At 39.3% G+C, this 26,387-nt stretch overlaps 1 protein-coding gene and 1 long non-coding RNA gene across 6 annotated transcripts in view; one reads left to right on the top strand and one right to left on the bottom strand.

Moving 5' to 3' along the window:
- The window catches only part of CEP135 (centrosomal protein 135), a 34,489-nt gene that overhangs the window by 988 nt on the left and 7,114 nt on the right, over positions 1 to 26,387 (top strand). For all 5 annotated transcript variants that reach the window (XM_081875671.1, XM_081875667.1, XM_081875669.1 and 2 more), the window contains exons 2-20: positions 464 to 618; positions 1,484 to 1,674; positions 3,482 to 3,649; positions 4,899 to 5,040; positions 5,587 to 5,671; positions 7,541 to 7,669; positions 10,844 to 11,059; positions 12,381 to 12,446; positions 13,098 to 13,248; positions 14,270 to 14,463; positions 16,195 to 16,338; positions 17,104 to 17,247; positions 18,840 to 18,905; positions 19,629 to 19,780; positions 20,413 to 20,528; positions 22,306 to 22,460; positions 23,530 to 23,585; positions 24,390 to 24,558; positions 25,337 to 25,447. In XM_081875671.1, coding sequence (XP_081731797.1) covers positions 506 to 618; positions 1,484 to 1,674; positions 3,482 to 3,649; positions 4,899 to 5,040; positions 5,587 to 5,671; positions 7,541 to 7,669; positions 10,844 to 11,059; positions 12,381 to 12,446; positions 13,098 to 13,248; positions 14,270 to 14,463; positions 16,195 to 16,338; positions 17,104 to 17,247; positions 18,840 to 18,905; positions 19,629 to 19,780; positions 20,413 to 20,528; positions 22,306 to 22,460; positions 23,530 to 23,585; positions 24,390 to 24,558; positions 25,337 to 25,447 — 2,568 coding nt within the window. In that variant the 5' untranslated portion in view covers positions 464 to 505. The remainder of the gene's footprint in view (positions 1 to 463; positions 619 to 1,483; positions 1,675 to 3,481; positions 3,650 to 4,898; positions 5,041 to 5,586; positions 5,672 to 7,540; positions 7,670 to 10,843; positions 11,060 to 12,380; positions 12,447 to 13,097; positions 13,249 to 14,269; positions 14,464 to 16,194; positions 16,339 to 17,103; positions 17,248 to 18,839; positions 18,906 to 19,628; positions 19,781 to 20,412; positions 20,529 to 22,305; positions 22,461 to 23,529; positions 23,586 to 24,389; positions 24,559 to 25,336; positions 25,448 to 26,387) is intronic.
- Positions 13,260 to 22,943, bottom strand: LOC309349715. The gene is made up of 3 exons (XR_014160126.1): positions 22,553 to 22,943; positions 16,615 to 16,784; positions 13,260 to 14,289 (listed from the first exon to the last, which is right to left on the bottom strand). It is a non-coding gene; the product is annotated as an uncharacterized lncRNA (long non-coding RNA).

Raw genomic sequence — 26,387 nt, 5'->3', positions numbered from 1 at the left:
CAACCAGTTTTGTTGCACTGGGCGCAGAGCCTCGGGGGATGCTGCAACTGTGATGTAGAATGGAAGGCAAGAGGCAGGGGGTCCCACAGATTCGGCATCGCAAAATGAAACCCCATGCACAGTGCTTATTCTTCAACTCCTTTTGTGTAGAAGTCACTAGTGTGTCTTCTGAAATGGCGCTGGATTGTGGTTGACTGGTTGCACCTCATGCGATGCCCTGGCTACATCTTATTCACGAACTCTAATCCGTTATTGGTTTCTGAATCTGATATTTCAGGGACACTCCAGTTTGCGTCCATACTCTTCTATTTCACCCTCTTCCTGGTAAAAAGTAATGCCTCAGCTGCCAGAAAACCATGCTAACTTGTATCAGGTCATGACCAAGTGCCAGAAAGCAAGAAGCTTGGTCTTGCATGTTCATGTTGTAATGGTGTAAGCTAACATGTGCTTAAATTATTTGCAGATCCCATTTTTTCACAAAAGACAGTTCAAAAATATCTTCACAATGAGCACAGCTGCAGAACGAAAGTTCGTTAATCTAAGGAAGCGGTTGGATCAGCTGGGTTATCGACAACCATTAGGAGTGGAGAGTTTGCCTTTGGTGGAAAAGCTTTTTAGGTATCAAAACAAAAGGGAATAGCAAAATATACTCATAAGTGCTATTGGATTGATATTTGCTGTTTGACTACATTACACTAGTGGTGAAAGTCTTCTGTGAAATGCATTGAGATTTGAGATTTGTCAAAGCAAATATCCTATGTTAATCCTGAAATGCAATTTAAAGTAATCTTTTGTAACCTCACTACACAATCTAGAGACATCAGTTTCAAATTTCACTAGAATGTATCGTAATTGGCTTTTAAAAGCAGGCCTAAAATTAGCTGCAATAAGCAACTGTTTTAGAACAGAGGTCTGAGTGCAGTACATAGAAAAATCTGTAACAGGAACATTCCTGTGACATAAGGGAACCCTGGTGTACAATATTAAATGTCCTAGCCAATAAAAATAGGATTTAATTTGAAGAAATTAATCAGCTTAAAGAATGGTGTGAATGCTGTTCCTGTAAGCAGCATTCATCCTGAAAAAACAGATGTTTGTTTTCATGCATAAATGGGATGTCTTGTATATGCAGCCACAAAGTCAGGGTAAATTCTGCCAACCAAATGTTGCACATTAATCTTAGAAATGCTGCCTGCTTGCCTCCTCCTTCTTTAATGTGTGTACAAGTAATCCCCTTTTGATTTTAATGAAAACTTGGCCATTTAAGGAAGGTTAAGATTGTAGTCCCATGCATACTTGCATAGACATAGGGAAATAGATGAAATGTTCTATTTTAAATCTGGTTGGCTAGTACACCAAGCCAAAATCTGCCTCTATTCTGGCCTAGGGGGTGACTGGAGCAGGGTATTTATACAAAATACTAGTGTTGGCCATTATAGGATTCATCTCTCAAGCCTGGAAATTTGTTTTCCTTCTGTTTCAGTGACCTTGTTCATACAACTGAGAGCCTCCGGAGTGCTAAGCTATCTGCTGGAAAACTTGAAAAAGAATACAGCAACTTTGATGTTGTTCTAGAACCTTATCGAGAAGAAAATGCTAGGCTCACCCGTGAAAACAATGAACTACATTTAGAAATTCTGAAACTGAAAGAACAATTGGAAAAGCAGGTCAAAGGTAATATTGAAAACCTAACTGATTCTTTGTCTCTCAGAAAGGGGGGCAACAAATTTTGACTATCATTGTTAGTTACCCAAAACTTGTGGTTGCCATCGATCCCACAAGTCTTGCCTCTAATAAGTTTGGTGGTAGCACTCTACCGTTTGTGCTAAATTTTGGAAGCACTTGTGCTGGTGACGCAGCAGGAAGATGGAATCTGCAAAAATCACCTTACCTTTTATCTTTGTGGATCTCTCCATTACATCAAAAGCAGAATGGCAGCATTGAATGCCACCCTATGTTTCTTGATGCAGTGGTGGACTGGATAAGGGCCAATAAACTGTCTGAATCCTGGGAAGACGGAAGTTCTTTGGGAATCTCCCTCTGAAGGAGCAAGTGCATAGTTTGGGGGCACTCCCAAATGCATCTTTGTCACTAGGGGCCCTATTGTGGCTAGTTGTGCCTTCTGCCAGCTTCATCTGGTTCGCTAACCACAGCCATTCCTGGACAGGGATAGCCTGACCACTATAGTCCATTGGTAATCTTGAGGCTACTGTAATGCACTATATGTGGGGCTGTCCTTGGGTCTGATTCAGAAGCTCCAGCCGGTGCAGAATGCTGCGGCCAGATCACTGTTGGAAGTGACACCATTGTTGAAACAGCTGCACTGGTTGCCCATCTGCTACCAAGCCATCTGGTTCTTTTATTGATTTACAAAGCCCAAAACAACTTGAGTCCAGGGCACCTCAGGGATCACCTGAATCCTTATACACCAGCTTGATCACTAAGATCATCTGCAGGAACGTCTTTGGTTGCTCCCCAAGTAGGTGAAACCTAGCCTTTAGTGTCATCAGCCTAGTCCTGTGGAACACCCTACCAATAGAGATTCAGCAGGCACCTTCTGTGCCAACTTTTAAATGTCCACTGGAAACTTTTTTGTTCTGCCAGGCCTATGCAGGCCACAGTGGTCTATTGATGTTATAAATTTCTTTTTGCTTGTTTTTAACTTTTAATGATTTTATTGGTTTTACGTTTTTATATTGTTGTGAACTGCTGTGATACATCTATGACACAGCAGTATATAAATATTTTAATAAATAAATACATAAAGTTTCAAACCACAGCATGCCAGTGTTCTCCCTTAGAAGCTATGATACTAAGAGTCAGGGAAATGAGAAATAGTTTAACTGATTCTTAAGGCTGCTTCAAGCAATATTTCATTGTAAAATGTCTTCTTAATGTTGTACACCGCCCTGGGATCTTCTGATAAAAGGTGGTATATAAATTGAATAAGTAATAATAATCAACAATAGTACTTGAATACGATCCCCAAAACTGGTCTAAGTTTGAAGTGCACAAATGTGTGTGTTTAGCCACATCATTTTAAACTACAGTTAACTAGCTCTATTGCATTGATTGCAAACACGCACACTGTGATGGGTTTTACCATAGAATTGTAGAGTTAGAAGGGACCCGAAGGGTCATCTAGTCCAGCCCCCTGCAATGCAGGAATACCATGAATTTCTCTACTTGTTAGGGTTTTAGTCTTGCTTTAAATGGATCTGTTGTTTTTGTGGTTTTAACTGTTTTTAATTATCTCATGTGTAAATCACCTTGAGATGATTGTTTAGGAAGTGGTTGTTGTCATCGTGTTTTTAAAAGAGACAAGCAACTAAAAACATGTTCAGGCAAATTGAGACTTGCAGCACATGTGCGTATTAGCACCTGGAGATAGAAGAAAAAATATTGAGCCGTTTTTTATTCCTAGTATGCAGGTAGAACAAAAAGGAAGAATACTGTTGATTTTTTTTTTTCTTCCTTAAAGGTTTGAAAACTACACTGAGGAAAGTTGAACATGAGAATGCAGATATGAAATTTTTGAATAACCAGTATATACATAAAATTAGATCATTAGAGAAAGAGAACAAAGCCAAGACTGACAAGATCCAGCAACTCCAGGAGAAAAATCTGCAAGCAGTGGTTCAGACACCAGGTACACTATCAGATTATGTGCTCATCATACTACCTCTTCTCTTACTGGGCTGCACTTTTGCACCCCGTTTTGGTACTTGAGTACATTTGGTTTTAGTGGGACTTTAGCAAATGTCAATATGGAAAACACTACAAGCCATGGATCCAGATTCTGCATTAATAACTGCAGAACCTCAGTTATCAAACTCCTTTTAGAGAGGTTTGGTTTTCTCCCCCTCTTTTAAGCTTTAGGTGAGCTGCTATAACTTTATTTCACTGAGATTTTTATGCAGGTTAAATATCTTGTCTCCTTGTTTTTATGCTGATTTGTTTTTTCATTATTTTGCTTTATTTTATTAAACTGATTTAAATAATTTTGACTGTGCATTGTATTCATTTTGTTAACAGATTAAAACCAATATTTTATTTTATAAAGTAAATCAAGGCATACTTTTTGGAAAAATAAATAGACATTATTTACTTTCTTTGGGATAGAAGTCAGTTCCACGTATCTACCCTAATTGATATTGTTGGGGAAGCCCACAAGGTGATGGCCAATGTGACCAATGGCTACTGGTGCCTACAAGGAATTGCCATATTATGACACATGTTGCGGATAAAACATAATCTCTCAGAGCTCTGTGAGCATTTAGTAAAGATTTGCCTCTGTGCTCTTAGGCTGAGATATTACCGTTTTTATTCTTAGGGCATTATATGCAAAATCTAGACTTTTACTTTTATAGCCACACTACAATATAGTGTTGGATGGAGACTCACAGCCCAATCACAAGCATGTTTATTCAGTGCCACTGAGTACAATGGGGTTTAGGATACATACATAGGAATTATAGAATTTACTTGAATTTAGGCAATAATCCTAACCCCACTTGCTGTTAGTTATATGCATTTACCATTGAATTGAATAGGAATTCTGAGCAGTCATGGTTATGATTGCACTGTTATTTCCCGTTGAAATCAATGAAGGACAGATTTACACTATTTTACGCTTCCAAACACAGTAATATAATGAAATTGATGCATGCTCTTAGTCTTTGAGGGCTTTAATGTAATCTTATGTCTATATAGCATGTAGATTTCATTTAAGCTATTCTTTTAATGAACATTTTGTTAAATGTATTCTTTGCCACTCAGATAATTATCTACTGCTTAAAAGTATTATTCCAGTAACAAAGGAATTTCTTTGGTTCTTCAATATAAAGAAGAACTCTTGGGGCTGTTTAATTCTTAGTAATATGCATTTATCTTTGTAGGTGGTAGGAAAAGAAATATTCCATTCAGGCGTCAGCGTATGCAGATAGACCAACCAGTCCCTCCCTCAGGAATCGGTGCTTATCCAATTCCTCAGCCAGATGACCCATATATTGCAGATCTTCTTCAAGTGGCTGACAACAGGTGATTAGTGGTCTTTTAAAATCTTGACATACTAGTAATGCCATCCTGACATCTCCCTCCAGTCTTCCATGAATGAGAATTAGTCTCTAAGCCTTCCCCTCCCACTTCTGTGGGAGAAAATGTTTGGGAAGAATTACTTAGTTCTTTAATCACCATTCATGTTTCCCAGTGTCAAAATGACAAGAAATCAAAAGTTACTATTGCATTCATTATACATTTTAAAAAACCAGAACAGTTTATGTACTGCACTTTGGCCTTCCTTTGGACTTCTTCACTGTGATCATAAAACAAGGGATTAGCAATGTTAGGTTTCAATGTTTTAACAACGTAAGGTTACAAAGTTCAGTATATTTTTCTTAGTACTATGCCTATTTGAGGGGGGTATTAATGTAAAACACGTTGTATTAATTACTTTAACTTTTGCTGCTTCTAAATGTATGCAATCTATTGAATGACTTGAGATTTTGAGTGACTGTAGAACAGGTAATAATTTTATTTATGTAGAATTCCTGAATGAAACTCAAATTCAGATAAAATATATTTCAGAATTCATGAACTGCAGTTAGAAGTGTCGGACTTGCAAGAAAAGCTAGAGATAGCGGAACGTGAGGTGAAAAATTACAGCAAACAGGTAAACTAATATTTTAAGGGGTGTGTATTTTGCTTCTTAACTTTTCAGTATAGTCTACAGTTTCTCTTTGCTGAAGAAGGGATCTTAAGATCAGCATTTCCCCCAGGAACTGTCAGCATTTTGTTAATGTTCTGGTTAAAAGCCAGTAGTGGCTTGCTTTGGCATAGCTACTTCCGTATTCATTCTACTGACAGAGTGGGGAATGTAGCTCAGTGGTACAGCTCATGCTTTGCATGCAGAGCATCTTGGACTCAATCTCCAGTCCCTGTCTGAAATGCTAGAGAGCTGCAGTCAGTGTAAACTATACTGAACTAGATGGGTCAGGATTCTGAGTCTGTATACGGGTGGTTTCAGTTGGGGTCCCTATATTGCAAAGAGGTTGGTCCAATTTTTCTGTGTATGGTTTTGGCACATTAGCTTTCACCAAACTCCTATTTTTTTTCCTGTCCTGGCTATTCACTGCTATTATTATATTATATTATATTATATTATATTATATTATATTATATCCATCTATCCGAGTGGGTAGAGCTTGACAGAATTTATACAGAGGAGTTTTTATCCTTCTCATTTGTTGCTCCCTTCCCTTCATTGCCTTTTTCTGTTCTGGGCATGCACCCAATATTTTTGTAACTATGTGCATGTATTCCTTTAATAAAACAAAACAAAATAAAACAGAAAACACAGGAGAGAAAATGTTACTAGCCCAAGGTACCGTATTTGACAAAATACAAAATCGAGGCATGTGCTTTCTTTACAGATGGGATGAGGGAGAAACTGGGCAGTATCGATTTGCATTTAATTTTGGTGTTGTTTTTTTAAATCAATACTGAGGACTTGCACAAAAGTGCCTGATGTGTTTACTATGATAACAGTTTCTGAGTTAATACCCTATTTGTACTGTGTAGATGTCCGAGAGAACAACTTCTCCTAACTGGCTGGTCGAAATTTGGACACTCCTCCAGCATAAGACAGTTGGTGGAAACTGTCAAACTTGTATCAAGTGAGGAGCAAACAGAAGTAGGTGTGTGGTATTAGAAACCACCTACCCAAACGTGTGACAAATCATCCACAAGAAAATGTGATAGTGAGCATCCACACCAGGAGTGACCGCACATGTACAATGGGTTACCTGAGAATTTTTGTGGTACAGTCAAACCTCAGCTCCCCAACCCCCCTGTTTTGGAATGTTTTGGCTCCTGAATGCCAAAAACTGAGAAGTAAATGCTCCAGTTTTCAAACATTTTTCAGAAGCCGAGCGTCCAACACGGCTTCCACTTGATTACAGGAAGCTCCTGCAACCAATCAGAAGCCGCACCCTGGTTGTCGAACATTTTGGAAGCTGAATGGGTTTCCGGAATGGATTACGTTCAACAACCGAGGTTTGCCTGTAAAAGGAAGTCCCAGTTAATTGTGGGGGAATCCTAGCTGGCATTTTGATGATTACAATGATAAAATGTTGTGCATGAGCATCACCAGTTCCACAACAAAACCCCAAGGCAGTTTCCTAAGGAGAGATTCCTATTAATATTCAGTTTCCTTTCGAAAGAAACTTATTCTTAATCTCATTGCACTTTACCTGTGTTGTGTTGGCATGTGTGGCTTTGATGAACTTGACAGGCCCCTAGAACACTTGAGGAGGACCCTTCTTGCATGCTATCACAGCCTCTCTGGTAACACATTCACAAATGGTCCATACATCAGACTGGTGTCGAGGATAATTTCTGGTATGATGAGTGTTTTCATTGGAAATCATCGCATCCCTAGAACAGTCCCATATCCTTATGTACTAAGTGGAGAAGTTCTGGCCAGGCATTTACAGCAGCAACACTAAATCATTTTAAAAGAATAATGATTTTGTCTCCAAAGGTTGAGCTGCGAGACAGTGAGATTGAGCGTTTAGGCCTGGCACTGGATGGTGGTCGCTCTCATGATGTCATATCTTTGGAAGCCAGAAGCAGAAGTAATGAAAAAATTATTGCTCACTTAAATTTACAGGTAACATGTTTGAGCTTCTTTCACTTAGAAACCTTTGTAAGATTTCTCAGCTCCCAATAAAGCTTTTGTGAAATGCTGCAACTCCAAAACCACCTGAATTGACTCCATAACTGTGATCAGAGATGTCATGTCCCATTTTACTGCCTGTATCCTACACCTACTCGTAAGTTAGTTTATTCCTTTTGTGGTCATTTTGTTCCAGCCGATTAACTTTGTTGTTGTTGTTTAGTCGTTTAGTCGTGTCCGACTCTTCGTGACCCCATGGACCAGAGCACGCCAGGCACTCCTGTCTTCCACCGCCTCCCGCAGTTTGGTCAGGCTCATGTTTGTAGCTTCAAGAACACTGTCCAACCATCTTGTCCTCTGTCGTCCCCTTCTCCTTGTGCCCTCCATCTTTCCCAACATCAGGGTCTTTTCCAGGGAGTCTTCTCTTCTCATGAGGTGGCCAAAGTATTAGAGCCTCAACTTCACGATCTGTCCTTCTACTGAGCACTCAGGGCTGATTTCCTTAAGAATGGATACGTTTGATCTTCTTGCAGTCCATGGGACTCTCAAGAGTCTCCTCCAGCACCATAATTCAAAAGCATCAATTCTTCGGCGATCAGCCTTCTTTATGGTCCAGCTCTCACTTCCATACATCACTACTGGGAAAACCATAGCTTTAACTATACGGACCTTTGTTGGCAAGGTGATGTCTCTACTTCTCAAGATGCTGTCTAGGCCTGTCATTGCCCTTCTCCCAAGGAACAGGCGTCTTTTGATTTCGTGACTGCTGTCACCATCTGCAGTGATCATGGAACCCAAAAAAGTAAAATCTCTCACTGCCTCCATTTCTTCCCCTTCTATTTGCCAGGAGGTGATGGGACCAGTGGCCATGATCTTCGTTTTTTTGATGTTAAGCTTCAGACCATATTTTGCACTCTCCTCTTTCACCCTCATTAAAAGGTTCTTTTATTCCTCCTCACTTTCTGCCATCAAGGTTGTGTCATCTGCATATCTGAGGCTGTTGATATTTCTTCCAGCGATCTTAATTCCGGCTTGGGATTCATCCAGCCCAGCCTTTCGCATGATAAATTCTGCAAATAAGTTAAATAACCAGGGAGACAATATACAGCCTTGCCATACTCCTTTCCCAATTTTGAACCAATCAGTTGTTCCATATCCAGTTCTAACTGTAGCTTCTTGTCCCACATAGAGATTTCTCAGGAGACAGATGAGGTGATCAGGCACTCCCATTTCTTTAAGAACTTGCCATAGTTTGCTGCGGTCGACACAGTCAAAGGCTTTTGCATAGTCAATGAAGCAGAAGTAGATGTTTTTCTGGAACTCTCTAGCTTTCTCCATAATCCAGCGCATGTTTGCAATTTGGTCTCTGGTCCCTCTGCCCCTTCGAAATCCAGCTTGCACTTCTGGGAATTCTCGGTCCACATACTGCTTAAGCCTGCCTTGTAGAATTTTAAGCATAACCTTGCTAGCGTGTGAAATGAGTGCAATTGTGCGGTAGTTGGAGCATTCTTTGGCACTTCCCTTCTTTGGGATTGGGATGTAGACTGATCTTCTCCAATCCTCTGGCCACTGCTGAGTTTTCCAAATTTGCTGGCATATTGAGTGTAGCACCTTGACAGCATCATCGTTTAAAATTTTAAATAGTTCAGCTGGAATATCATCACTTCTGTCAGGACTGGTCGTTGTCCTCTTCAGATCACCACACGAACGCTTCTTGTTCTTTTATAACTTTTTATTGATTATTAACAAAACAATCTTATAAACGGTTCTTAAATATTATTCCTCAGAGTCACTTATTTCAGATACCTTCTGAGCTCTGCTTCTCCATGACCAGCCACTCTCAAAATGTCGAACGTGCCCTTCCCTTTGTTTTCCTGCTCTTTTTTCTAACCTCCTGGCTATAGCTGGCTTGTATCTCCCCTCCTCCGAATCTGAGCTAGAACTTCTTGCCTTTCCTGGGAACAGCCGGTCCCTCCCTGTTGTTCCTCCTGTTCTCTTCTATTAGATTCACTGCTCTCCTTCCCCCCTTGGGGAATGCTTTCTCCCTCTGAGAAACTGGAAACTTCTAACTCTTCCCTGACATCACCCCCTTCCCTAAGCCCCCCTTCCTCCTCCTCGCTCTCCTCTGTTTCTGAAGGACCAAACCCTATGAACTCCTCTTCCTCGCTATCTATCTCTTCAAAAATTTCTTGAAGATGCCAGTTATGGAGTTTTGGCTTGTGGGGATATTTTCTATGAAATTCTCTCTGCAATTCTGGAACGTTAATTTTTTCTGCTGGTTCCCATGAGTTCTCAGACTCATCTAACCCTTTCCATGCAACCAAATACTGTAATTTCCTCCTACTTATTCTTGAGTCTAATATCTCTTCCACTTCAGTCTCCTCTTCCCCCATCATGGTGGGAAAAGGAGGTGGTTCCCTTGAAATTTGATACTTATGCGCTGGTACAAACACTGACAATAAAGATCTATGAAATAGAGGGTGTATTCTCATATTTTCAGGCAAATGAAGCTTGAAAGCGACTGGGTTAATTTGAGCCTTTACTTGGAAAGGTCCCAATCTCCTTGGTTCCACTGGCCTTGTTATTAGCAGTGCTTTCTAAGGCCCATTTGACTTCACTCTCCAGGATGTCTGGCTCAAGGTCAGCAACCACACTACCTGGAGTGTATGAGACATCCATTTCTTTCTGGTATAGTTGCTCTGTGTATTCTTGCCACCTCTTCTTGGTGTCTTCTGCTTCTGTTAGGTCCTTTCCACTTTTGTCTTTTATTATGGTAATCTTTGTACGAAATGTTCCTTTCATATCTGCAATTTTCTTTAACAGATCTCTGGTTTTTCCCATTCTATTGTTTTCCTCTATTTCTTTGCACTGCTCGTTTAAGAAGGCCTTCTTGTCTCTCCTTGCGATTAACTTAGCAATGATAATGTGGCTGAAAATTTTTGGAGGCTGTTTCCTCTAAATGTTTGGGTACCAAATTCATGACTTGGCTATTCAGCTAATTAAAATGTCCACAGATCTCAAATGTTTCTTACGTTCTAAGAACATAAAGTACTACAGCTAATAATGGAAAGTTATTTGAGAACTAACTGCTAGCTTTTGTTTGGCTGTAGTTGTGTTTCTACTGTTTTATTAACTTGAAACATTTTGCATGTTGTGAATGTGTTTCAGATTGAATTTCTGCAGCAAACAAACAAAGAGCTTGAAATGCGCATACAAGATCTTCTGGACAGTAAGCAAAATGTCACTAGTGAAGTGGCTCATTTAAGCAATAAAAATGAAGAACTGTGCCAAGAACTGAGTGAAATAGATCAGTTGGCACAACAGTTGGAAAGGCACAAAGAAATTGTGCTTGAGACTGCAGATAAAGAAATTGGACAGGCTAAGGTAAGGGAATTCTGTAACTTGGTAGAACATCAAGAAAATGTCTCAACTCCCAATGAAAGGTTTCAGGAGTTGCATCTGCTTTTAAAAGTGCATGCGTTTGCCCTTGTATTTTAAATTTCATAAAGTGTAGTGCAGAAGAGGATTTGCAGACCAGCAACATCTGGAGAGCCATAACTTCCATATCCTTGCTTTAATGTATGGATTTTGATATTTTGTTGTATTTGCAATGTTTGTAACAGACCCCTGTGTACATTATAATGGAATGAAGTCTGTTTTGAAGTTGGCCAAGGAACTGTAGAACTGAGTAACCATATCCTATAAGAAGGATTAGCTTAACCTCCATAAAGGCCTTTGGCGATGTCAGATGAGCATTTTGGTAATTTCTTTCCTACTAAGGACAGCTGTTACACTGTGGACATGCTGCACATTTGCTAGAAAACTTCTCTTTAGTCTGCTGGGTTCCCTTATTCTGCAGAAGGGATCTGGAGACCTTTCTGTAGATTTGCTCACATAGATCTTTTCCTAGTCATTTGATATCCCCGTTGCCACCAGACACCTCCGATGTCATTCAACTGCTCCCCAGTTCCATCAAATTTTCTGCTGCACTCCAGGTCTCTTTGTCCCATAGAGGCTTCAAAATATGTACTATTTACAGTAATTTCTGGGTTTCTCTGCTCCTTGTATCCCCATCTGACAAGTAAATAGAATTATTATTATTATTATTATTATTATTATTATTATTATTATTATTATTATTTATATACCACCCTATACCCGCAGATGATGGTAGTTCAACTGCAAAGCTTTTTTGCTACAGTTTATAGGAATAATACAAATAGCATATATATAACGTTTTCAAACATTTGATGCATTTAACATGTATTGTTTTGTTGTAAACCATACAACAGCCATATAAGGTAGGTCAGATTCTCCTGTATTACAGATAGAGCCTGAGGCTGAGAGGGAGTAGCTTGCTTGAAGCCATCTACAGAGTTCAGATGTAGACTAGATTTCAACTTACTAACTTTGTAGCTTGGCCTTGTATGTACTCTGCTACATGAGCACATTTATGATCACATAAATCTACATAACATTTTGCAGTTTTGTACTTCCCTGCTCTTTTTCTGTAAATTATGTGAATGATAGTTATAGATATAATATATATTAGATACCGTGTTGACTTACTTGATAATTTTATGTTTAAACAGAAACATGACCTTAAAAATATGAAAAGAATTTTTTTTTACTTCTGTGTAATATGGTGGCATATTTATAAAGACCCTTCACTTTTTATAAACATTTTATCATTTATGATTTATAGGAAGAGATTAAAAAAACATACAGTGAAATCCAGGATCGTGAAGAGACAATAGCGAAGCTTAAGTCAGTAAGTAACAATTTTAAAGTGGAATAAGTTTATTTAACTCAATGAATTTTTAATACTTGGATACTTAGGCTGAATATAATGTGTGTGCTAAAGACATTTGTTTAACAGAACAAGAAAGGAAAGCATTAGTAGTAGCAGTATTTTGATAGCTGTGCTGCTTTTCTACTTCTTGACAAACAGCTGATAATGCACAAGAGAAGAAAAGAGAAAATAAGTGATATCCTTTATTGGCTGTGTTTTGGTAGAACAGTATTCTTGTTTTCAGATTAGATTAAACTCTGCTGCAAACAGAACAAAAAACTAACTACTGTGTTTTGAAAATCATACTTATATTAATGATAGTTTGCACAATCCAGTCAGTTAAGCATGTTAAGTCACATGATTTCAACAGGAAACATGTAGAATTTGATAAAGCAATTCTCTGCTTTTCCCAAACCTGGAATTTTAAAAATACATTGTTTGCACTTTCCCATTACTGGAGACATTCTTTCACTATGCCACATTTTGCTATTATAACTTGTCTGGAAGATGACTAGAATTTAGATTTATGCATCATGTGTAAGTAGAAATACCTATGTCAATGAAATATTGTTTTACAAACTCTATATTTATTGTACTATCCTATTTTGAAAAATATACATTTCACTTTAGGAGTTATCTACATATCGGCGAGAAAAAGACAGGCTGACCGAAGAACTCTATGGAAAAACTGATGAAAAACAAAATCTTGAGGTGTTGTTAAACCAGGTTCAACTAGAGAACCATAGACTGGCCAAAAAACTTGAAAACCTTGAAATAATAGGTATGTGTTTTAAGAGATCTGGTGGATCATGTTGTCAGATTCCTGTACCTAAGACAAGATAGCCCTGAAATCCACAGCATAGTACCTGCACCTACCAAGCATTTACCAAGATGTTCCCTGGGTCCCTGACAGCTCACTACTTGGAGTTGCTCAGGCCCCTATCCACCCCATTGCTGCCATAGCAACAATGTGGCCCAATTGGAAGTCTTCCGGCAGACTCCAACCCAACAGGAAAAAAAACAGGCAGGGCAAAAGCTGGGATATCCACAAGTGATGTCATGGAAGGCAATGTGCCTTATGGAATACTCTTTTCTATTGTTCTGAAATTTTGCTTTTCTTTGGGATTTTACTTTTGCCTCTTCTCCCCTTTACTTTTGCTATTCGTTTGTTCCCTCTCAGCCTTATCCTGGGTGGGGGGCTCTGATGGTGATGAAGGAAGCAGCAGTGCTGGGAAGGGGCCAAGAGGAACGGAGTGACAAAGATGGGGTGGGGAGAGGCAGGAAACAGTTTGCCTTCTGCAATATGGGTGTCTTGTGCTAGGCTCACCACCACTGCAGCCATTCTGTTGTAGTGCCTATGAGAATTGTTCAGAAAGGTTGGGGACCACTGTGATAGCCTGTATTTAAATGCTGGGGGGAATCCACTAAAGATAACAGAACTTTTAACATATACAACTTACTTCGCTGGTGAGTTACCTACACATTTTTTAAACCAGAATTTGCCTACCTTTAGGTGAGCCCAATTTTTCTTTTCCTTTCTTTATCATCTAGGGTAAAACCTGTTTCCTTGCTATTGTCCACTCTTAAAAGATTGGACTGCCTCTTAAAATAGTAATTTTTAAAATGCATTCTTCCTCCTTTAGTCCATATTTTCTTGAGGATAGATGAATGCGGTTCTGTCTGCCTTTGCTCCTTCTAGCATCTTCATTGTATATCTTCAACCATGTACTGGTTTTCTTTAAACTGACCACCTCTGGTATATGCTAACTTCATTCATGCTTGTTGGTTATTTTCTCATGCAGATCGGGAGCTTGTTGTAGAACTAGAGAAAATGAGATTAGAAGGCGGTATAGCACTTGGGGACAAATCACCTTCTCGTCTGGATGCATTTGTAAAAACTATAGAAGAAGACAGGGACTACTATAAGCGTGAACTAGAGTGTCTCCAAAAGATAATTAAACAAAGATCTAGCCCATTACGCAAGTCACCAGAAAAGGTAATAATTTTTTTGATAAATATATTATAATGCCTAGTAACCTTCTTCATATGGTGCCCCAGTTTACAACTGCTGTACTACTCAGATGTGACTGCCAGTAGTAAAGAGGAGGCATTTCTCAAGTAGTCAGACTGGTTGACTGAATTCATACTGTTTTAGTAAGGGAAGACAATGTTTTCCAATACAAGTGCAGACCCCAGCAGCTTTTCAAAATATTTGTAAAACTTTTTAGCAGACCTGAACCACTTCATATTCAATGTATTCTTCAAAGAATATGGGGTCACTTAACTATTTGTGTTTCATTTCCCCGCTTGACTCCTGTTTTTCAATTTTTAAAAAAGTTTGCGTTACAAAGCTATCTGTCTAGTTTACCAATGTAAATGGAAAAGAGAAACTGTCAAATACCTTCATTAACTGGGATCCATTCTATTCCCAGAAAATTCTCAGAATATGGTATAGAAAATTGCATATTTGAAATGCTGTTTTTTCCTCTTTAGACCACTTCAGAAGTCCTAGAATAGCCCCCCCCCCGCTTTGTAATATTTCCCCCCTCTACATTCATCTTTTTGCAAATATAAAACAAATAACCCAAAACCCAAAACCCAAAACATTGCAAAGTGTTTCTGTGCAGTTGGACTTCAGGAATGAACTTTGCCATCAGTTGTAAATCCAGCTTGGAGCTTGTTTATACTTATAGTGCAAATTTGTGACAATGCTTTCTGATTTGCATTCTTGAAAGTCCCTATTAGGCCACTGGGGATATATCTTATATTATTTACTATGAGTGCAATATTTCACCTAAGCATTTTGATTGTTTGTTTGTTTGTTTGTTTTACTTTCTCTTCTGCTGTATCTTTCATGGCTTCCAGATAGCCCAATGAAGAATTTAAGTAAACATTGTATCTCAGTAGATTTGGTGCTTGAGCTGTGTTTTTGAAACGTAGTGTCGATACAGTGTATTTTTATGTTAAACAAGTTATTTTTAAATCAAATCAATTTTACTTCCTGCTGGGTCTTTAAAGGTGTCTGTTGGGCTTTAATAGCAATTTGATACTGTCCAAAAAATGGAGCGTTAGGGTTAAATATGAGGCAGTACAGTGGTACCTCGGATTAAGAACTTAATTCGTTCCGGAGGTCTGTTCTTAACCTGAAACTGTACTTAACCTGAAGCACCACTTTAGCTAATGGGGCCTCCTGCTGCTGCTGCACCACTGGAGCACAATTTCTGTTCTCATCCTGAAGCAAAGTTCTTAACCCGAGGTACTATTTCTGGCTTAGTGGAGTGTGTAACCTGAAGCGTATGTAACCCGAGGTACCACTGTATGATGATATTACTATTCAGTAGTATTATAATACCCTGTGTATATTTACTCAGAAGTACATTCCACTTAATTCAGTAGGATTTTTTTCCTACACGCGTAGCACTACAGCCTAAAATGCAAATGTTCCTCATGGCCAGGGCTCACATAGACCCGCTCTTATAATGCTAAGCTGTTTATGAAGCCTGGAATGATCATCTGAACTCAGCCATAGTTTGAGGTGTAATCCTGTCATCAGACATATCTGTCTTAATTACTTCAGTATAATTTAAGTAAGAATAATTTAACCCAGAATTTCAGCGCTGATTAATTACATCAGTAGCACCTGTCAGTAACAGTACAGTATCTGCCAGGTAACTAGTAATATAGTTTTTAATGTGTAATTTTCCTCTCCCCCCCCTTTTTTTGACAGAATGGTGATCTAAGATTGGTTACTCGAGAAAGAGATGAGCTACAGTCTATGCTAGAAAGATTTGAAAAGCACATGATAGAAATTCAATCTAATGTCAAACTCTTAACTGCAGAAAGAGACAAACTAAGCATTCTTTATGAACGGGTAAGTCCAGATTAATAGGTGGGGCCACTGACTGTCAGGACATAACATGTATAATGGAGCCGAGATTTGCAGGAGCAAGAAAGAAGCAACAGGTATAATCCCGTCATCAGACATATCTGTCTTAATTACATCAGTATAATTTAAGTAAGAATAATTTAACCCAGGATTTCTGCGCTGATTATTTACATCAGTAGCACCTGTCAGTAATCATCTAAATACTCTTCAAAAGAGAATTGGACAAAATCATGGTGGATAAGGCTATTAGTGGCTTCTAACCAGGATGGCTATGTTCTGCCTCCATAGTCAGAGGCAGTAGGCTTCTGAATACCTCTTGGAAACTGCAAGAGGGGAGAGTGCTCTTATCCTCAGGTCCTGCTTGCAGGCTTCCCACGTGCATCTGGTTTGCCACTGTGAGAATAGGATGCAGTAATTGTTGCAGAGCCAGGCTTAGACATGGAAGTAACAGGAAGAGGAATGTATGCAGATTAAAGGACAGGTAATAGATTTATGCTGTTGAGATAATCTCTTAGCCTGCACCAGATGCATAGCTAGCATTGAACTGGGTAAGAATGGCCTCTGGTTGGGCAGGCAGCATGGTACAAATCAAATTCCTCATATACTTGGCAGTGTTTTATTTGTTCTCCATCTTGTTTCTTTCACCCACCATCTTAATGCCTTTCTTTCTTCCATGCATGATCTGATACCTTGCATATATATTCATTTTATTTATCCACATTAAAAATGTTTGTTTTTTTACTTGTTAAGTCTCAAGATGAGTTAAACCGTCTACGGAGAGAAACAAAAACTTCTTTAATGACACAAAGTTACGCAGAAGAGGAGCGGAACATTGCAATGTCCGATTTCAGAAGAGTGGTGGCAGAGAAAGAAGGACTAAGAGAGAAGTTAAAGGTCATCATTTTACAAATAATGCTTTTTTGTAATGTTTCAAGCTTGCGATAACTTTGGGCTACTTTGTTACCTCACAAAAGTCACTACTCCCCATGGATGATGCAATTAAACAGGACAGTCAAGTCACTGATTTCAGCCAAAGCCATTCAAAAATTTCCAAGGCACATTTTTATCTTGTGAACTGCCTTGAGATCTTGTGATAAAGAGTGGTATATGAATCTAAATAAATTAATAATAATAATAATAATAATAATAATAATAATAATAATAATAATAATAATAAAAAATTTAGAGCATCAGGGTTTTTTTGCGGGGGGGGGGGACCAGGCTACAGATGAAGTCAATAAGCTGCTGTCTTGCACATAATACTACTAGTGTTCTGGACCCATATATGCAGTGCTTTTTTCTGGGAGGATGCAGGGGTACACAAACCCCTAAACATTTTGTGAACCTTTATACTTTTGTCCATTTACTGTATTTATTTTTCCCAACTTGAACTATAAAATGGTGGTTTTCTTGAGTCAAAATGAGATTACCCCTAAACATTTTTTAAGAAAAAAAAGCACTGCTTCTATTGTTGTTAATATTAACATTGCATGAGTATCCATGTGAGCTGCTATGGAACCAGCAGTAGAGTCATCAGGAGCAGAGGAGAGGCTTCAACAACTGACACCCGGACTCTGCTCCCAAGGAATTCTTTATCAGTCAAACCTGCAGGAAACAAATGGAGGCAGGGTGGAGTCAGTCAAAAGCAGCAGTTCAGCTTGAAAGGGATGTCCTGCCCCTGCCGCTCTGCACCCATTTTGGAGTGAAGAGCCTCAGATTGTGAGGTGGGGGCAGGTGACATTGCCAGAGTGAGAGTCTGGTATATAGGTGTAATTGTTAGCAGGTTCCTGGTGATTGGTGGCAGGACACCAAGAAGATGTCAGAGGGAGAAGAGTGGGAGTTATTGGACGCTGAAGGGGCAACAGGATTTAGTGAAAAGGGGAGCCTATGACAGGGAGCAGTTCCAACTCAGAGGCTGAAGGGGGGGGGGGCAAGAGGCTGCAGAAGACTACAGGGAGCCTGCCTCTCCTACTGTGACAAGCCCCTCTCCACCCTTGTCTCCAAGGACATGCAAAATGCTGTGTAGAGTGGAACAGAGATTAGAGATGACTAGATGCAGTTTGAGGCTGCTTGGGAAACATCCAGCAGAGGAGGAGCTTTAGAGGAGGTTGAAGGTGCGGACATTCAGTCCTGGCAGCTGCTCTATAGGGGCAGGACTTGCTGGGAAGTGTTGCTGAGTTGTATACCATTTCTTTGAAAAAGGAGTTAACTTCTCTGATAAATTCTTCTTCTTGCTTGCTGGCATGATTTTTGACTCCAGCCCTGACATAAACCCATGTGCCCTGCCTTCTGTCTCTGTTCTTCCTGCCTCACCTTTCCACATAGCACATATATTAGCCAAGTTCAGTGTTCTAAAGGCATAGAGAGTAGGTGCAGTTTTCTTTATGTCTCCTAATTCCCATGCTCCCTAGACAATCAGATGCTCAAAGGTTAATCAGACAATTAAACAATGCCCTCTGATGAGTTGGTTTTCTTTCTTTCATAAGGTCCATCAGGATGAAAAATCAAAGTTAGAACAGGAAATATCAGACTTGGAAAACACTGTTCACAGGGTAAGTGATTTAAATACTTGTTGGCATCAGAATTTATTAATGCGTAGTGATGGAATGTCATTGTTTGTGTGTTGACTATTCAAATTATGATTGAGACTATGGCTTTTGTCCGTTTACTTCTCACGATCATTTGCAAGACCAGGTTTGCAATAGACACCATGTGAACTTTTAGCAGTTCCTTTTCATATTCCTGATGGCAGCTCCATTATTGTGAGCTTTACTGCCGTTACATTGCGCCTTAACATCTAAAAGATTTTGGTGGAGTTGACTAATGAGGGGATGCTTATCAAATTTGCAGATGTCACCAAACTGGGAGGGGTAGTTCATACCTCAGAAGATTGAATCAGAATTCAAGATTACCTTAACAGATTGGAGAACTGGGCCAAAACTAAAAAATGGAACAGACTACCTTAGAGGGTGATGGACTCTTTCATTAGAGGTTTTTAATCAGAGGTTGGATGGCCACATTGTCAGGGATTTTTTAGCTGTGATTTCTGCGCTGAAGGGGGTTGGACTAGATTACCCTTGCGGTCCCTTCCAACACTACGATTCTAAGGAGTTTAAGATTACAGCGTAGTTTTGCAGTTTTTATTGAATTTGAGTGAACTGGTCTTTATTAGGATTTTGCTTAGCTTTTTAAATACTTAATTTCCCCTCTCCCAAGAAAAATGCTGCTCTTAGCAGATTCAGAAAATAATATTTGTGTGTTGTTTTCTGCTGCAGTTGGAGACTGAACATCTTGATCAAATAACTGCTATTTCATTGTTAAAAAACAAAATAGTCTGCTTAGAAGATGAATCAAATATTAAGTCTCATCAGCTGTCTCAGTTGTCTGAAGATGCTTCACAATTTAAAACAGAAATAAACTCCCTTCAGTAAGTTCAGCCGTGTATTTAGTATCTTATTGGTGCCTTGCTCAAATCTATTAATTTATGTCATTTTACAGGAAAACTTTGCATCAATTGTCAGGCCCTAAATAGAGATGCAGGCTCCATAATTGCCTGAAAGTCATATTGGAAGTTGTGTTCCTTAATTCAAAATAATATGCGGACATTCCAGTTGCTCAGTAATGATGAAAAGGAACACCGAATATGCTTGAAGACAATTTAGTATTACTTAACACATCCTAGGGTTCAGTCCAGTTATTTCATTAAGCAAGAGGTTTGGCCTGTGCTTTGGTTTGAATTAAGCCCCAAATTGTGTCAGTGCTCCAATTTCAGGAGATAAAAGATTGGATTCTTTAAAAGTATAATGTTCAGTGGCTCTGCATTTCTAGCTGATATATCCTGATGCATGGCTTTAGTTTTCTGAGGCTATTTTTTAAAAACTTTAAAAGGCACAGTTGCTAATTGCTGTTTTTAAGCTCATTGGAAAGTGTCATTCCCTTTGCTGTATAATTCTGTGCTTTGCAGTGTTTTCAGGTTGTGCTTATCATATTCTAACTTATTCACATTTAAAAACCTGCACCTGTTTCCCCCCACCTCCAAAATGGATATCAATTCTGCAGACTACTAAATGAACAGATACAAAAGTCTTTAGATGAAGTGCAGCATCAGTTGGCTCTTAAAGATGATGAACTTCATTTGGCTCAAGAAGAAATTTTATTGCTAGAAGAAAAAACAGGTGAATGCTGTTTTATTTCTTAGAGTGAAAAATTTACGGCTTAACCACTTAATCTGAAAAGTCAAGAGATTGGGACTAGTTTAACTCTTGGCACAGAACAGTGGCGGCATCTGCTTTTCCTCTTCTCAAGCGGTCAACAACTGTCAAATGTAGGATTGAATTTGGTCCCCCGCTATTGCTTCCCACTTTTCTAGTGTTGAACTGCTAACGGGGATTAGAACAGAAGCAGCAAACCTATTTAAACCATTGGGCCAGGTCTTTATCTCTCCACATCCCACAGGTTAACTTAGACAGGCGGATGTGTATGCCAGCCTGTCAGTCATCTGACATCAGGTGACTTCTTTGCCAATGCCTTCCCCACAGAGAACATGTGGAATAAGAAGCACTCAGCTAATGAGCAGAGATTCAATCCTGCTCTCTGCAGGGGTCTGAATGGGATTTACCCCTATGGGGAATTGGCAGGTGCTGCAGCCAATGCAGACTTCAACCCAGCCTATTAGCTGCTGTCACCCAGTGATGTCACCTTATCGACCGGTGGGCATGGTTTGGGGGAAATGGCCTCATAGGCCCAATTGCACACCCTGGTATGCCAACATTGGCCCATGAACTGGAGATTCCTCACCCCTAAATTTAGAAGTAGGGAAAGAAACATGGGCGTGAAAGAAGGGGTCCTCTTGTGCTTTTCCCATCCTTCTCAGCCATTCTTTATTTGGCAATGAAGAAACAGAGGGAGGAGAATGTGAGAAGGAGCTGAGAACTTGAGAGGGGAACCAGAGGGCTGCAAGCAAGAACATTTCCCTGTTATTTCTTGTTCATGTAAATACCTCCCATGCTGATTTTCATAACTCAGAGGGTGGTGGAAGACATTGCAGAGAAGCCCACTTATTGCATATACCCTCTGGCAGGGTTCTAGTTTTTCAAAGCCATCAAAGAGCAAGGGACTAGCTTTAAAAGACCTTTGTTGGCAGGCGTTTGTAGTGGGGTGAATATGCCCAACATTCTTCCTTCACTTCCATCAACAATAACTTAGCAGTAAAGATTTGCCAATCATTAAAGTCTAGAACAAGGTGCCACAAACAGAGCAAAAAAGGTACCTCATACATAAATGTAAGTTGTCTGATGATATTTGCCAAGTTGTGCATTTCCACTTGCACAGCCAGACTCTGCTTTACACACACCCATACACACACCGGTGTAGCCCTTTGGGTGTCCCAAACTCTCAGGGTGATCATCAGGTGATCCCTAACTCTCCAGAACAGATATTGTTGGGTGAGGAGTCAGAGATAAGGCGGCAGGCAGAAGGAAAAGTTCCATTACATGAGTGAATGTCTGCTCACACAACATTAGCTGTCATCTTTAAGCTCTACATCAATAGATCCCTAAACTTTTTGCCCCATGGACTGCTTGAAAATTGCTAAGAGTCTTTGCTAACTGCTTTATTATTTTTCTGCCTTTTGTATCAATTGTAATGTGCTGTTCTAGATGCCGTATGATTTTTTTCACTGCATTTTATTGCTGCTTTTATTTCTCATAAATTATATTTTATTATTTTCCATAGATTCCTATTGTAGTACAATAAAATACAAAAGAGGATATAAAAGAAGCAATTAAAATATAATTGAAATAAATGTGGCTTTTCATTGCAATGAACATACTGTTTGCCATCTCCAACCACAAATCCACAGACATGCTGAAGCCCCCCTGAATGTAGTCTGCAGACCACATTTTGGGAGCTCCTGCTCTTCATAATTCAAACAGTATTTATTTATAATTTCAGGTAAATTCAGTAATAAGCACCATGCACAGGATGAGACCATCAGTGTGCTCAGAAGTACAATTAATGTCTTGGCTAAGGAAAAAGACAGCCTCCAGGAAAGTATAGATGAAAAGACAGAAAGAGTTGCTTATCTAGATGACAATTTAGCCAATAAGGTATGTACACGGGGCACGAAATAGACACATCAGGGGGACACATGGGCTGGAGTTGGGAGGAGCAGATATTGTACTAGCAGATTTCTGCTTACCTGACTTTTGATCCAGGTCAGCACTTGTAAGTCTTGAATGGTGCATACTGATAAAAGACAACAAAAGAATTATGAACTCAAGAAAATTAGTAACTGTCAACAGCTTCCTTAAAACATAATAAAAAATCAAACTGTAGATTAAAGATTAAAAAATGAGTAGGGGAAAAAATTGTTTATAGTCTTAAGTTTCAGCGGAGTCACCAAAAACAGCAGCCCTATAAATGCTTCTGAAGAGATCACAATCAAATGAATACAAAGAGGCTTGAATTAATAGATAAGTATTTAGTAATAAAAATTATAAAATGAAACTGCTGCCAAGATTCTTTCAGCTTTACCTTCTCCACGTATTTCTTTCCTTCTTTCTCCCCCAACATTCTGACTGCTGGCATGAAGTAGTTGCTGATTTCATTTTAGTCAAGAGAGAGTAGGGGAAAGGAAAAGCACTTTGAAGTAAATGTGAAAAGGGGAGGGGTTGTGCAATAGGTTCTCCACCTCTGCTGTCCAGTTTCTCTGTGTCTTACTGTCAGAATCATGTGTTGTCAGCATTGCGAAAAGAAATTGTGAACTTAGGATGGTTACAAGAGGCCGCATATTTTCCTGGGAAGGTATGTGGTATACCAGTAACCTTACACTTCAGTTCCTTCAGGCCATAAGTAGCGATGGCCAAAAGAAAAATGGAGTACAAAGAAAAATGGCGTGCAAAGGAAAATAAATAAATAAATAAATATGCAAATGCAAATGAATATTGAATATCATTGACCATTAGTAAGCTGAAGGTACCCAACAATTTAGCTTCAGCCACCCTTAAATATTAAACTACAAGAGACTGCTAGTGAATCACTGATAACAGTACTGTATTATGCTGTATATTTGTTACATCCGTATTTCACTTGTTGATCATACCTATTAGTATGGCTGATGTGAATTATAGGATAAGATAAAACCAATAATCTTTGCCATCATGTTTCTTTCTATAGGAAAAAACTATCCTCAATTTGCGACAAACTCTTACTCAGTTAGAGTCGTCCTTAGAGTAAGTAATAGTAATGAAAATTATTACTTTTGACTCTGAAATTTCATCTTATAGCAATCAAAGTATTTTAATAAGCTAATATACTTATAATTGAACCTTTGCACGTGAAGAAGATGGTTCCTCTGAAGAAGGCTAAAATATGGCCATTTGGGGGAGGGGGGAAACCTAAGGCAATTACAATTATCCTAATTCGGCACTTACAGATGTCCTTTAAGGTGGAATTCTGTGCACCTTACATGAGAATCAGTGGAGGGCTGTTTTTTTGCTCAGGAGCATGCCAAAATATTTCCAAGGAGGAAAATGTAATGTTCCCTGATCTTTTCCACAGCCAACCAATGATAATAATAGATGGTGCCTTGCCAATACTCAAATGCTACAAAGGAATTCAGTATAGCAACTGAGTATTTGCAGGGTAAGTAGAAGAACAGCAAACTAATATTATGCAAAGCAAACTGCAGTTTGAACATCTGGGCCAAGTCTTGGCTTACTATATGATTAAAACAAACTATAGCTTGGTGGTACTTCTGAATTATTATTATTATGTGGCCCATGTTACCAATCATAGTGCTGTGCCAGAATTTCAAACATAATGCTTGGCGATCAAGTTGCTAATAAAGAAATGTGAGAAGCCCATGTAGACTGCAAAGATGGAATTGTAAAATAATGTTATCATTACTATCTAATGTAAAGTTAAAAACACTTGAAATGATTCTTCTTAGTTACTGGAATGTAGTTGTTACGTAGATTTATATAATGCAAAAAGATAAATTCTGTTTAAGGTTTTCCAAATCCCCCATTTGCTAGCCAGTTAAAGGATGCCTTAAGCGGTAAAGACCGAGAACTAGCCAGTATCCGTCGCCAGATCGAGGCAGCACATTCTGAGCTTGGTGAAGTCAGCAGGGTGAAAGAAATGGCCTTGAAAGAGAACAGAAGATTACAGGATGATCTATCCACAATGGCCAGAGAAAACCAGGTACAATAGTTCATAAAGATACATGTCACAATTGCTTTAAATAATGTTTGGGTGCCTGAAATTACGTTTGATGTGATTTGTAACTCTTGGGTAATTTTAATTGGTGCGTTTGTTAAGAGTGGCAGCATTACATTCAAACTATATATTTTTTACTTTGGGGGTGCTGATTTAAACGTGACACTAGATATGTATAAGGCATTTATGGATTATGTGCAACCAACCAACCTCATATTTAAACTAGATCACTGGTGCATACACCTGGAGGATTAACATGATGTAGACATCTGTATACTAATGCCATGTATGTAGGAACTGCCAAACCCTGCTTAAATGTGATGCTATCCACTTGGAATGCCATCTGTCCAGATTTTCTACCCTGGAACTGTGTTTCTTTACATGTTTTCTTCGGATTACATTTAGCTGTAAAAAGTGTGAGATTTTAAAATAGCCATCAAGTGATTGTTCAAACAACATTAAGTTAGAATCTAGCCATTACTGGGCAACTTCTCCCTTTAGGGCTTTTTTCATTTTAGACTGCAGATGGGGGACTTGCATGATAGGATGCTCCTTTATTTAAAAGCAAAACATAGAAAACTAGTGTTTCCCTGATCTCTTAAGTTCTGTGTATAGGGAATTTCTTTTCTATGCAGAAGTACATATATAAACCCCCACCTGAAGCCCGAAGTCTGGTACAGCTCAGGCACAGGGTTACCAAATGAGAGCTAGCCTTGTTTTATTTGCATGTAATATTATTTGTAATGGTTTATCATCTAAATAGGCAATCTCATCTGAACTGGAAGCAGCATTACGTGATAAAGAAGAAATGAAAATTAGAGTTCATAATTACATAACAGAAGTCTCCAGGTTTGAAAGTTTAATGGCCTCAAAGGTGAGGAAGTGCATTTGGAAGTTCCCATGAATATTTTATTAATCAGGTGTATCATGTTTTAAAAGTTAAGATCAGGCATGGCCTAGCATCAACCCACAAGCGGAGTGCTGCAGAGGTGGAGATGGCTGGAAACTATTAAAACTAAACGTGAAATAAACATTCAGCTTATACATTCCAAAAGTGACAATTTGGCTTCAGGTACAGATTTCGATATTAATACTGTTTGATATAGCCTAACAGTTGTATGTACTGCCAGCACAATGCCTGCATTCAAACATAATGCTAAACCAAGGGTCTCTAACCTTTTGGGGCCCATCGGCATACTTGCAAATCAGAGCAACTGTTGTGGACACCACACATACATACATACACACCAACCAAGCACTCACTGCAACCTCTTTTATTGGCTACAACAGAAGTTGCAGCCCTGGGTAGGGCTTTTGCATTTAGAAGCTGCATCTCAAGACCTGACTCGGCAGGCAATACAGCAGCATATTAGGTTTTGTAGCCAGGGACTTCCTGCTTTCTTTCAGCAGCTGAGATGCACACTACAGTCGAACCTCTACTTACCACCGCCTCTTGTTACGGTTGTTTCAAGCCGCGGCCACGGCAAACCCGGAAGTAACCGGTGGGTTTGCCGCTGTTCGCGCATGCTCAGCAATCACCGTTTGCACATGCGCAGAAGTGGGCAGTCACCGCCTGCACACAACAGTGCCTCTCCCAGCAACCCATTTCGACCTCTGGACGGACCTCCGGAATGGATTATGGTCGCAAATAGAAGTTCCACTGTACTGAGTATTGGAGCCCTAGCTTTCAAGCCCAGTGCAAAGGGCTGGAGTCGTGCCCACTCTCAGGTTGTTAAATTGAAGCCAGTAACAGACTGTGTGTATTCAGTGTGATTGCAATTAACACAGTCCATGAAAAGCCTATCGTGTAATGT

This window comes from Podarcis erhardii (genome assembly GCF_964252035.2).
Source record: "Podarcis erhardii genome assembly, chromosome: 9".
NCBI classification, from domain to species: domain Eukaryota; kingdom Metazoa; phylum Chordata; class Lepidosauria; order Squamata; family Lacertidae; genus Podarcis; species Podarcis erhardii.
Note: the sequence above shows the minus strand (reverse complement) of the source record. Positions and strands in the feature narration are given on the sequence as shown.